Raw genomic sequence first — 13222 nt, 5'->3', positions numbered from 1 at the left:
GTCAGGTGCATTAAAGCAAAAGCAAGATTGAGATGAATGACAGCTTTCCTATACCAGAAGCTAGAACACAACAAATCTGGTCCCAATTCTTTTAATCCTTGGTAGTTCACTGAACCGTTAACCTCATGAAGCTAATGTATTGATAGAAGTCTGTAGAACCCAGAGATCTCTAAATCACAGGCATTAACAATCTAAATCTAATTTAATTAAAAATGTCCAAATCTAAACCTCTTTACTTTGCTGACTGGCATCCTACCTGATTGGACAAAACTTGGGCCAAAACTATAAGGATATTCCTCCTAATTACTGTAGAAAGCCTTACCAAGAAAATGAAGGCTGTTATAGATACAACAACTATGTTTAGCGATTTAAAACTGAATATCCATCTAGCTAATGGTCAGGTCTCCATATACTTTTGATCATACACTGTCATGATGGAGCTGATTACTTGGATCTAGTGTGTTTGAAGTGTTTTAGTATTACTGTGTTTTTGACACTCTGCAAACTAACACAGTAGCAGTATGACATTTCAAACCTAGCCTTATTTTTGGTTAAAAATGGCATAGACCTATTTTTTCTAAATCATGTCCAGACAGTACACAGTAAGCACTATATGAATAACCTGAACATGTTCAGCATGCTGAGGATATTTAGATGACACACACCTCTAGCTCATTTTCCCGAATGCTAACAGAGCTAAAGACATGGCATACTGCATACAATGCTGTAAAAAGGCCATTTGAAGCTAATAGCGTCCAGCTTTGATTTATAGGCCTTATGTACACTACATGCTCTAGTCCTATCAAGCTGGAAACTGATAAATAAACTGGACACTGCATTAAAGTTAAGAGTAGCACAGAAATACAGCAAGATTTCTCCAAATACTAGTATTTACTGAAAGAACAGAAGATTTTAATTTGAACTGAACCTGTGCATGTCTACATTTCTACCTTAATCCTGGATTTTATTTGATCACAGAGCTAAATGCCTTGTGATTTGTGTTTGGTTATAGCTTGAGTATGCAGTATGCCATTTCAACCACAGCCTACAAAATAAGAGTCCTGCATTCCACTTTGAACATAGCTTACTCTAATATTCAAATGTCAATACAATAGTTGAGGTAAAACACATGTGTAATGTTGAAATACCAAGTGTACCAGGTGTAATCAAGTGTTTTACAGTTGCTGTACAACTGGCTAAATTTTAAAATATAATTTAATTTAATAAATATAACCTATGCAGCCAACTATTAAAAAAATAACAAATGTTAATGCACAGTTATGGTAAATGTAATAAACTTGTAAAAGTAGCAACTGTCATGTGCAAGTGTTTCTCTTAAACATAATAAAACATTTAAGGCTTTAATAAACTTTGTTAGTCCTAGAAAACTTACTTGTGCTCTTATCATTAAGTTTCTAAATAAAATAAATAAGACAGAAGCATTTTTTAAATATTTAGAAAAAATGAATGACACATGAAAATTGACCTTTTTGGCCGCAATCACCAAAAGTAGGTTGGACCCTAAGCTTTGCAGATGTGTGGCAATCAATAGTACAGGAAACATGGGTAGATTTACTGTACTGCAATTAATTGTACTCTACTACCACAACAACTCTACTACAACAAAGAAATCATCCAAAATGCATCCAAAAATTCCCATTAAGTGCTTAACAAGCACAAGTTAAAGCTTTCGGAGTGGCCCACAAAGTGCCCTTACTTAAATGCCATACTGTACTTGTTTGCAAGTCAAGTGTTCTGCAAAAGACAGAGTTATTAAGAAGTGACTTAGTAGGTTGTCTCAGTATTTCAACATTAGTTCATCAGATATGAAACAACTGTGCATTTACATTTACATTAAACATTGTGGCAGAGATTAGGTTTACTTTTTGTCACTGAAAATTAATAAAATATGTAATTTGGTCAGAGGCAATAACTAACATTTAAAACAAAATAATAAAAATAAACTTTAAATCACAGAAATTATACAAATGAATTAGTACTAAAATAGTTCCTCAATGTGCAACACCTTCCTACAGGTGTTCTTCTTTCCTCAATGCCCACTAGCAGCAAGTGGATGAATTAGCTATATCGCTAGATGAATTTCAAGCATGCTTTTTTTGTGCTTTCAGGAACTATATGCGATTGTTATGTTAGCTCAAAAGTGCCTTCAGAGTAAGAAACACCTTTACTGCCAAAGAAGTTAAGCTTCTATAATAGGCCTGTGTATATTGTTCTTCTGTTATCGCTAATCAGGTGAGACTATCAGTGTACAAATGAAAAGCTGTAGTGCATGATGCCTGAAGCTAATATGAGTCACATGACCTGCGTAAAGCGCTCATTATTAGACTCGTGTGAATGTGTGCCTGTGTATGTGTGTGTGTGCTTACACAGACTTGCAATCCATCTAGCGCTGAAACAGCTTTTACATCACACACAAAAACCTTCAAATACACACAAAGCTTCTTGAGGTCAATTAGGTCGGACATTCTGACCGGGATTATTAAAATCTCCATATTACAAAACAACTCATTCCTTCAAGTAGTGTTAGAAGCATTAACATTTCAAGGGTTTCAGTAATTCATATGAACATTTGTATCCTTATTAAAATCATGTAATAATTTAAAATATACCCAACAAGGTCCCTATTATCAGATTGTCAGACAGACACTGTGGTCACCAACAGCACAACAAATATCAATTGTTAAATTTGATTTCAACTTATATAAATCTCCGTAAAACGCATAACCTCTTAAACAACACATTCAATTATGTTAAAGACCAACCAGTCTTTAGAAAAGAAACTTCCTCTCAATCTCCTCTGAACTTCACATTTATATTCAAACACACTTATATACAAAAACACCTAACATGATCTCCACGACCTCCAGGCAACACAGGTAGCTGAGATGTGGAGAGGGTGGGGGCAAGTATTTAAGTTAAACTGGTGCAGTGTGTGTAGGTGGGAAGGCAGAAAGCAAAAATAATCAGTTAATTGTTCCGCTTAGGTAAGAAGCTGAGGATAAATTCACCCACGCCGAGGAAGTAGACGACCTGGGCGATGCCGAAGAGTGGGGCGATGACGAGAGCACGGCAGTATGCACCTTTCAGAAAGGCAGAGGGTCCCTCGTTCTTCAGAATCTTTCTGTGGTGCACAAGAGAACATTTAAATTGTGAGTAAATGAATGCCGTCAATGGTGAAAACCAGCTCTAAGCATTTCAAATTGTCTGAACAGAACGGATTTAAATCATTTCCACGTGAGATAGGTTAGGAAGCCTCCAGATGGTATGTGTTATGATGCCATCTGCTCCATTTATTGGGAAAAATTGCTGTGTTCAAGTGAATTTTTTGATTCAATTTGATCACTCCAATTGATGACACAGTTTCACCATACACCTTAAAACTTGATACTCAACATACAACCCCAAATCAGAAAAAGTTGGGACAGCTTGGAAAATGCAAATAATAAAAATTACATTTACTTTGACTTTTATTTGATTGCAGACAGGATGAACCTGAGATATTTCATGTTCTGTCTGGTCAACTTCATTTCATTTATTAAAAAACATCTATTCCTACATTTCAGGCCTGCAACACATTCCAAAAAAAGTTGGGACAGTAAAGCATTTACCACTTTGTAATGTTGCCATTCCTTTTCACCACACTTAAAAGATGTTTTGGCACTGAGGATACCAAGTGATTTAGTGTTTCAGCTTTTTTCTTCCTGCAAACACGTCTTAAGATGTGCAACAGTACGAGGTCGTCGTTGTCACATTTTTCGTTCAAAATTCTCCCCACATTCTTTATTGGGGACAGGTCAGGACTGCAGGCAGGCCAGTCCAGTACCCATACCCTCTTCTTCCACAGTCATGTCTTTGTAATGTGTGCAGCATGTGGTTTTGCAATGTCTTGTTAAAAAATGCATGAACGTCCCTGGAAAAGATGACGTCTTGAAGGCAGAATATGTTGCCCTAAGATCTTAATGTACTTTTCTGCATTAATGCTGCCATCACAGAAGTGTAAATGACCTTTGCCAAGGGCACTGACACAACCCCATACCATGACAGACCCTGGTTTTTGGACTTACTGAAAACAGTCTGGATGGTCCTTTTTGATTTTTGTTCAGAGCACACAGAGTCAATTACTTCTAAAAAGAAACTGAAATGCTGATTCAGCTGATCACAATACATGTTTTCCACTGGGTGATGGTCCATCCCAGATGTCTCAAAGCTGAGAGAACTAGATGACTTCTGGACATGGTTAACATAAGGCTTCTTTTTTGCACAGTAAAGTTTTAAGTGGCATTTGTGCATGTAACTCCGTATTGTAGTGCTTGACAAAGGTTTGCCAAAGTAATTTGTTACTCCTTTGCTTATATCAGCTATTGATGAACGATACTACTTGATGCAGTTCCGTCTGAGGGATTTGAGATCACAGCTGTTCAGTTTAAACTTGTGCCCTTGTCCTTTACACACTGAAATTCCTCCTGATTCCTTGAATCATTTAATGATACAATGTCATGTAGAGGGAGAACTATGCAAATCCCTTTCAATACTTCCTTGAGGAACATTGTTTCAAACATAAATTCATACTGTCTGCAATGAAATAGAAGTCAATGTGTGAAACATTTGCATATTCGCATTTTCCATACTGTCCCAGCTTTTTTGGATTTGGGGTTGTAGTCTAAAATGATTGGGACACAGTCAGATATGCTGTTTTAGCCTATTGAATGCAGCAAAAGTAGACATTACGTTTAAAAAAAACAGCCAAAACATTGTTTTATTCTCTTGAGATTAAGTTTAAAAATCTATACATACTTGTCATGGAATTTCAATCATTTCTGCCACTTTTTTGTGACTGAATGAGTAAAACAATAAATACAGTTTTAATGAGAGCTAACAGCTACCAATCATTACCTTGTGACTGACTAATGTTTCTAATGAGCTAAAGTTTCTTCAAAGGGTGAATTAAAGTCGGCACATGCATCCATCAGTGTATCCTTCCTAGAGAAGTTCTGTCATTTAATCATTAATCAGTATTGTTACACAACCAATCTTGACATGGAGCATATTTTAAAATGTTTTAAAACAGCACTAGAACATAGCCAAGATTAACTGCTAATGCTGTAATACCAGAGCTGAAAGATTATCACACTAATGCTGACCTTTATTCTGTTAGCAATTTTTACTTTCAAAGCCAATAAAAACAGGAGGCTGAGGTCATTCCTAATAGCCAATGAGAATAAAGAACGAATGGAGAGCGATGAAATCACCTGATACAGTCAGTTACTCCGCTGTATGTGTCCTCCTGACTGCCACGTGTTAGGGACTGCAACCTGGTTTTTATCACTGTAACACACACACATTTAATACTGTCAACCAAAAATCACACAGACATAAGTGGAGGTGGCTGGTAGATCCAAAACAGGATCCAAAATATGCCTAAAATTTACAACAAATTTTACAAATCAAGAAAATATGTACTGTGGTTAAACACTTTAATACTTAATATTCACTGTTATGACCACTCATAACAAAAAATAACCACAAAAACTTACCATCTACAGGGTTAACAGCTACAGCGGCTGTGCTGCCAGCAATACAGCCTGAAATAAAAGAGACGTAGAATGGAGCAGGGCCTTCTGCATTCTTTTTCCCCAGGTTATTCAGATTAGCAAACAGAGGGAAGTAGATGATTGAGAAAGGAACATCCCTGTAAGAAAGACAGTGAAATAAATATAGAAAGAATTAGACAAACAGAATCAGACAACCAGATTTGAAGAGTTGCTATGTTAGCAAAACAACAAAACGCAAATACAGTGGTACCTTGTAACTCAACGTACCCTAAACTTGAAATCTTTGAAACTGCCTGCAAATCATGAAGAAATTTGTACCCTTAAACTCAAATTCTGCTTTTTTATTTATTTAATTTCAAATTAACAATGAACAGTCGCTTTGTACAGCACTTGGCTTGAGCGGTAAAACGTCATCAAAGTGCTAATATGAGACAAATCTGCACTTGTGTAGAATAACCATCAAATCCACTCTGAAAGCGTCTACATGTACTTTTTTACTTTTAAACTTCTGTTACAGCTCGGGGTGCTGAGAAATTGTGAGAATCAGTTTTTCCAAGTCTAAAACACATATCATTAAAAAAAGCTTAATGTGACTTAATGCATTAAAAGAACGACATAGGAACACTAAACCTCTCTTAATTATTGTAGCGTCGGCACAGGCTTTACCCAGAAAGCCTTGCGGCAGTGGTGTCTAAGCTCACCGTAGCCGTGTATCCCGTTGTTGGGAGTGGGGTGGCTGCGGTGAGGGTTGGGTAAGTAGCTTATATGTTTGTCTGTTGTATGAATGTATGTGTGTATGAATGGGTGTCTGTTCCTAAACCACTGAATGAACTGCCAAAGGCAGCTCACTTGCGGCCCTGACGCTATCCTTCCTACTCGCCGGCGCCACATTATTACTGCTTATAAGTTCTCTCCACTACTTAAATTCCTCGCTCTTTGTTTTAATACAATAAGTCATGTTAAGCTTTGTGCACCACCACACTCTGTAGGAAATAATGCCACAGCCAGCGCAAACGCGATTTAGCCGCTTCTCATGTGAATTACCGAGCTCGCTAAGGAACACAGTATTCCAAGATCAAGCATCTCCATGATTAAGAAGCGTAAGGAAACAATAAAGAAGTAAAGATAAAGTGTAGGTTTTAATTTATTTTTTCTATTAATTTTAAGTTTTTAATTGTATTTCAGTGTTTTTTATATTATACTTGAGTTATTTTCAGTGTATGAGGGTCAAAAACAACCCCATTTTTATACATTAGACTAAAATATATGCAGTTCCATGTGACCACGGAACCCATTAACAGGTTTTCCATGTATCCTTATGGGAAAAAAATACCTTGAAACTCAACACCTTTAAAACTCAATGCCACTCCCAGAACCAACTGACGTTGAGTTTTAAGGTACCACTGTATTATGCGCTTTTTCCTGAACATGGTGGGGCCGAAGGCTTTTCCAGTAGCAACGAAAAACTCACACATATCCCCCACACAATTGTAGTAGGATGCTAATACATTGTCATATCACCATGTAAATGAATGTGTGCATGTGGTACCTGAGAAGTGTAGCTCCTAGGCCTTTATACAGTCCAGCAATTCCTTTTTCTTTCAGCAAGTCACGTGTGAGCTGCATAGCCGTTGGGCTCTTTACCTCCACCGGGCCACCCGGGGCCACCGTCTGTGGCATCAGCTTTCTCTGAGCAGCTGTGTACACCAGCACACACATACACTGATATCAGCACCATTGCATCATGTATAGTAATATTATTGTATGTTAATATCATATTACAGAACTATGATTAGATTTCTGACGATATTGACAAACATCATAAAAACATCGATCAGATATTGTAATGGGTGACAAAACTGTTATATGCCATGTTGCCCACATGAGGGCAGTGTACTATAACCTGCTGTTGACATGCGTTAACCCTCCCTCGTCCAAACTTCTCATTCATTCTAGATGATGCCTCTTTAATTTCTAGCACCGACTTTCTTTAACTTAAACCTAAAAATCTATCAAACTGTCACAGCTTTAAGCATGTATAGTTCTCTAAAACCACTTAAAGTACTTCAGAACTTACATTACTAGGCTACATTACTAGATTTGCAGTTTGCAGGGTGAAACATTAAATAATAGTGACAAAAATGACTAAATACATTCCATTTTAATTCATTTGTCCTTGTTTACTTTTCTTGCTTCATTTGAGAACTAAAGCATAAATCATTGAAAGAAATCAAATAGGTGAAACCCTTGTTTATTCTCTACATTTTTGTCTTACATCACTAGCTGTGTATTCCGTGTTCTCTCTAATATGAGCATTAAATTGGTATAATTAAATGCCCATAACATTGTCAGAGTCAAAAATAATTTTGGTATATCTGTCAGAGTAAACCTAGTTTGGTCATATTTAAATAATGTGATCACCGGAGTTGCACTTAATAACTGTCAGATAGAATAGATTGGTGAGATTGGTGATACTGTTTAATTTCAGAAGTGACAGGGTAGCATCACTACCTTTTAAAGGGGAACAAGAAAGGCTGTATGTGTCAGAGCTGTAAAAAAAAATCATAACTAGTTCAATAAACTTTCAATAACTTTAAACCAACCAACAAATAAACTTAAACCAGTGTATAGACTAGAAGTTGTATTTAATTATATAACATACAGTAGATTTACATAAAAGTTTATCTTTAATACCTAAGTTTTCTAGTATTGTGCTAGTACTAGTACTTTTTAAATGAATATGTTATAAGTTATCAAACTCATTTATAGACAAGCAAAAAGTCTTACTGATAAACAAATACACTCCATTTTTACCTATTACACATTTTATTATTGTAATCAATTATGTTGTGCATTTGTTGTTATTTGGTTGGTTGGTAAGTACAATTATCCTATGATCACCCTGTCACTTCATCCTGCTCTTTCTGTAATTGTGTTTAAATGATTAGGATGGTAAGTAATTACATAATTCCATCCTGCGTCCAGCTCTTCAACTGAGGCTGCATTTTAAATCGCAATAGTAATGTGATAGGCAGCATTAGTGATGTTATTATCTTACACACCCCTAAATTATAGACCCCTAAACCCCAAAGTTAAAAACTTTTATTATAATTACTGTGATTATATTTACCAAACATTATTCTCACCGATGTTAGGGCCAGGAAAATAAATTTCTTTATTATTATTATTATTAAGTAGGCCTGTATTGTTTACTGAGAATGAAAAATAGATGTATTCCCTGCATTCAAACTTGTGATTTTTAACACAGCTTTATTAAGTTTTTACTTTTATCTTTATAAAGACTTACCAATTCTTCCTGCATCTTGCAGTTGAATTTTTAGCATCTCCATTGGCGTTGTAATAATGACCTGTCATTACCCACAGAGAAAACACAATGAGGAGATATCAGTTAATTTCAACTAAATGTAACATTTTATATCAAAAAATATTATTCATGCAGAATGACTTTACATAAAAAATTGCTAATATGATCATCAATATTTCTGTGTAAATAACTATATTACGTTCAGGATAGTGCATTTAATTAGCTAAAATAGGGTCAAGTTTTGGACCCATGTATTGCTTAAGATCATTTTAACTAATACAGATTATTTGGTCTAAAGTAGTAACAGGCAGATTAAAATTAAACTTATAGTAGTTTATTGTAACACCAATGGGAAGGAGCATATAACAGAGGGATCAGCACTAACACTGTTCTTTAGATAACAGGAGAGTCAGACAGCCTTAATTAAGACAATTAAAGTCACTCTAATAGGCTGCTAACAGCTTTTCAAATGCACTCAGGGTGTTCGCCACTTATTTGGCTGCTATAAAACTAGCAATTTGGACACAAAAAGACACACAGAACACAGATTAAAATTGTTTCACATTCGAGCATGTTCATTCATAATGTAATTAATGTAAACACGTGGCTAATAGCATCACAGTGCAAAAAGGGAGGATTTTATTTTGTCACTTCTCACCTTGAATAGTCATAGGCTAAAGGGTTCTAGGTAAATGTAACTGTCAGTGAAGACAATGTGGTCAATACAAGGTAATCTACAAACACTGTCCACTTTTGTTATCCCATCATTCAGTCAAGAGTCGCTACTGTCTTACTCACTAATGAGAAATCCAATAGTTCGACTCTGGACAGATAATCAGACCCTGAAAGAATAATTGACCAAAAGTGTCCTTAATCACATCAGTTAAACAAGTCATGACCTTAAAAGTTTAAATATGCTTATGTGGAAAAGTCATAAGATTTCAATGATTTAAGCAACTGTTCTTTTTTGTGGCAATGTTGGAACTTATTTATTTGCACAGAATGTGACAAAATATGCTGGGCTTGCTTCCTACTTCCTCATTACTCATTTATAATTTAATTGACTACAGCTGGTAACTTCTCTCTTCTCATATTAATGGGATTACTTTAACTGAACCCAACAGACTGGACCAGAAGCATTACAATGGGAAATTATAAAAAAGGAAATTTCTTTCTACAAGTCAGGAACATCACTTGGAGCTATTTACAAGCGTCAAGTCCCGAAATGATCTGTATAAGCAATTGTTTATAGGTACAAAGTACACAAAACAGCTTACAGAACATTTGTTCTGGGTGGCCAGATGTTATCCAAGAATCACCAGTAAATTATGTACCTTGATGTTGTTGGAACATGGTTAAGCTTTACACTTGCATTTGCTTCATGTAAATCTAGAGTTTAGACCACTCGTGTCAAACTCAAGGCCCGCGGGCCAAATCCAGCCCGTCATGTCATTTTATGTGGCCCACGAGAGCTTAAAAGACGTATGATTGTCTTAAAATACACTGTAAAATCGTACATAAACTGCATCTCCCACAATGCATACCAATTTTGTGACCCGCAAAGTGACCGCATCCCGCCACTAGATGGCAGTGTTTCCACATCAGCGTTTAATTGAGGCGGTGATGTTGAGAAACGTTTATAAATAATTCCAAAATGTACAAGAAGAGAAAATTGAAGCAGAAGGAGGTAATTAAATGTAATTTAATGAAAGATGGGAAAGTGAAAACCGGTATGTCTCTTGTGTTATGAGGCCATGTTTATGGTAAAGGAGTGCAAAATAAATGTAGATATACTTTATAAATATACAGTATAAATTTGGCATTGACACCAAACAGAATTTAGCCTCCAAGAGAAACAACAAATTGCCCAAGACTTAAAAGACAGACTGTAATCACAGCAGGATATGTTACAATCGTAACAATACACCACAATGCAGATGTGGCCCTTGGTGAAAATGAGTTTGACACCCCTGGTTTAGACCCTTCTGACTACATCACATCATGGTTGGGTGTGAGCCAATGGGTGGAAAGAACACACCGAACACAGTTCACAGTTATAAGTTTTGGAGAAAAAGTATATAAACTGACCTGACATGTACCTGCCCCACAGCCTGCTAGCATTTCTCTGAACAGTGTCAGCTTCTGCCTGAAATATACAAGAAATATGTGATTATGTATACACAGATGCACAGATTAACCAAGATCCTAAAAAACAGTAGAAATTTACTTAAGATGACTAATTTGCTTAAATTAATTGTGTAAAGTGTTGTTCTCCATTATTCAAAATTAATGCTCATTTAAAAATGCAAGCCTTTGTACCTATTATTAATGGGGGTGGACGGGCGGCACGGTGGCTAAGTGGGTAGCACTGTCGCCTCACAGCAAGAAGGTCCTGGGTTCGATCCCCAGGTGGGGCGGTCCGGGTCCTTTCTGTGTGGAGTTTGCATGTTCTCCCCGTGTCTGCATGGGTTTACTCCGGGTACTCCGGTTTCCTCCCACAGTCCAAAGACATGCAAGTGAGGTGAATTGGAGACACTAACTTGCCCATGACTGTGTTCAATGTGAACTGATGAATCTTGTGTAATAAGTAACTACCGTGTCTGTCATGAATGTAACCAAAGTGTAAAACATGACGTTAAAATCCTAATAAACAAACAAACAAACAATGGGGGTGGACAAAACGGGGCAACTAGGACAAGCACATTTTATGTCAGGGCTGTTTAATTCATGCTTGCCCAGTGAACAAGTGACTCAAGTTGCTGGTTAGCAGCATTTTCATGGAGATGGAAATAAGTAGGAGTGCCCAGAGGAAAATCACACAATCATGGGGCATGCTAACTCCTCACCAGACAGTAAACAGAAATGAAGGCTAAATCAAAGCTCCCAGGCTTTATGGCACAAGTGGTAGTAAGTAAATTATTCCCTAGTTTTTAGTAATGTGACAAAAACAAAGTACCTGTAACAGGCTTGAAGAGATACACAGCGCTAGTAAATCTCCTCATCAATATTATTATTACGTTCTGTGTAGTGTTAAAGGAGTTTCATCTCACAATTATTTAGAAACTATCCCACCTATACACTTTCAAAGACTGCAAGCTATAGGTTTGTATGTGACTCAGATATAAAATCATCAATCATTCTGCCCTGCCAAATTTGGCTGGCGGGGAGATGGAGGCACAGATGATTGACAGATGTTCTAACTGACATCGACTAGTAACTGTCATCTACTCCTTGTTGAGAATTTTATTTATTACCGTTTCTTCCTCACAGATTTGCCAGCTCCTCTGTTAGCAACCTGCTTTCTTTGAAAGAGTGATGCAGGTGGCTTTTTAGCAGTGGCAGCTGCTGGTCTTTCAAAGAGGGGAAGCTCATTGTCGGCTTACATCATAAAATTTGTCAATTTATTTATACATAAATTCTGCCCTCCGTTCCTTTTCAAGAAAATGGTCTGAAATGGGATGCAGTTTGTCTTTCGACTTCACTCGCAAAATCCGCGATGGGACTGAAGCTCCCAGTGATTAAGTGATGGTGTAGAGATCAAAATAGCTGTCAATCAAAATGGAATTCAGCCTTTCGACTGATCCTCCAATCATCTTGCAGAAGCTCAGCGTCCAGACCCGCCCACAGCTCCATTCACCCCCAGAGACGCTCAGCGTCCGGGGGCGGGACAAAATCGTTGCATTTATCCAATGACCGGCGAGTTTCGAAGCAATGAAAAAAACCCTCCCATGCAGCCCCATTGAAGTGAAGAGACGCTCAGCTTCTGCGGGCATTGACACTCCGGGAATGTATGAGAAGTTCGAGTCAGTCGATTTGTGATAAGTAGCTGATTCTGAACAAACTCGTCTTCGAGATGAACGTGTTCTAACACATTTGTAGTCAATGAAATGTTAACACAACTGTACATATTTCACCATTTAATTTTTGACATTTTAGGGGAAGCTGAGCTTCCCTTGCAGTCTTAAAGAAATCGCCACTGCTTTTTAGGTGTCATAAAAAAACAGCTGGTGGTGTGATGGCCCTTTTCTGGAACAAACTTCACTTTCAGACCCACACTGGGCATGGGCTGTGCCAGGTGAACTCAGCTTGTTATGAGTTTTTTTTCTGTTTGCTCAGGGTAACTTGCCATATTGTAACAACCAATTCTCAGTTCTGCTCTATCCCTTTTCTATCCACTTTCTCCTCTGCGGGCTGTGGATGTTTTTGTGTCTTTCATTTGGTAATTTGTTTTCGTTATTTAGGCCATCATCTTTAGTCGTCCATTATCCTTTTGTTTGTAGTTTTTTAGCCACAGTCTTCTACCCTGGTTAAGCATCCTGCAAAT

At 37.1% G+C, this 13222-nt stretch overlaps 1 protein-coding gene across 1 annotated transcript in view; it reads right to left on the bottom strand.

Moving 5' to 3' along the window:
* Nucleotides 1–1872: 1872 nt before the first annotated feature.
* Nucleotides 1873–13222, bottom strand: part of slc25a22a (solute carrier family 25 member 22a) — a 35026-nt gene continuing 23676 nt past the window's right edge. Inside the window, exons 6-11 of the mRNA XM_063003536.1 lie at nt 10987–11044; nt 8881–8941; nt 7123–7270; nt 5556–5710; nt 5271–5346; nt 1873–3142 (exon numbers count right to left, since the gene is read on the bottom strand). Of these exons, the coding sequence (XP_062859606.1) occupies nt 2989–3142; nt 5271–5346; nt 5556–5710; nt 7123–7270; nt 8881–8941; nt 10987–11044 (652 nt within the window). The 3' untranslated portion in view covers nt 1873–2988. The remainder of the gene's footprint in view (nt 3143–5270; nt 5347–5555; nt 5711–7122; nt 7271–8880; nt 8942–10986; nt 11045–13222) is intronic.

Source organism: Trichomycterus rosablanca, chromosome 1, assembly GCF_030014385.1.
Source record: "Trichomycterus rosablanca isolate fTriRos1 chromosome 1, fTriRos1.hap1, whole genome shotgun sequence".
NCBI lineage: Eukaryota > Metazoa > Chordata > Actinopteri > Siluriformes > Trichomycteridae > Trichomycterus > Trichomycterus rosablanca.
The sequence above is the reverse complement of the archived record's forward strand: the minus strand, read 5'-3'. Positions and strand labels throughout refer to the sequence as shown.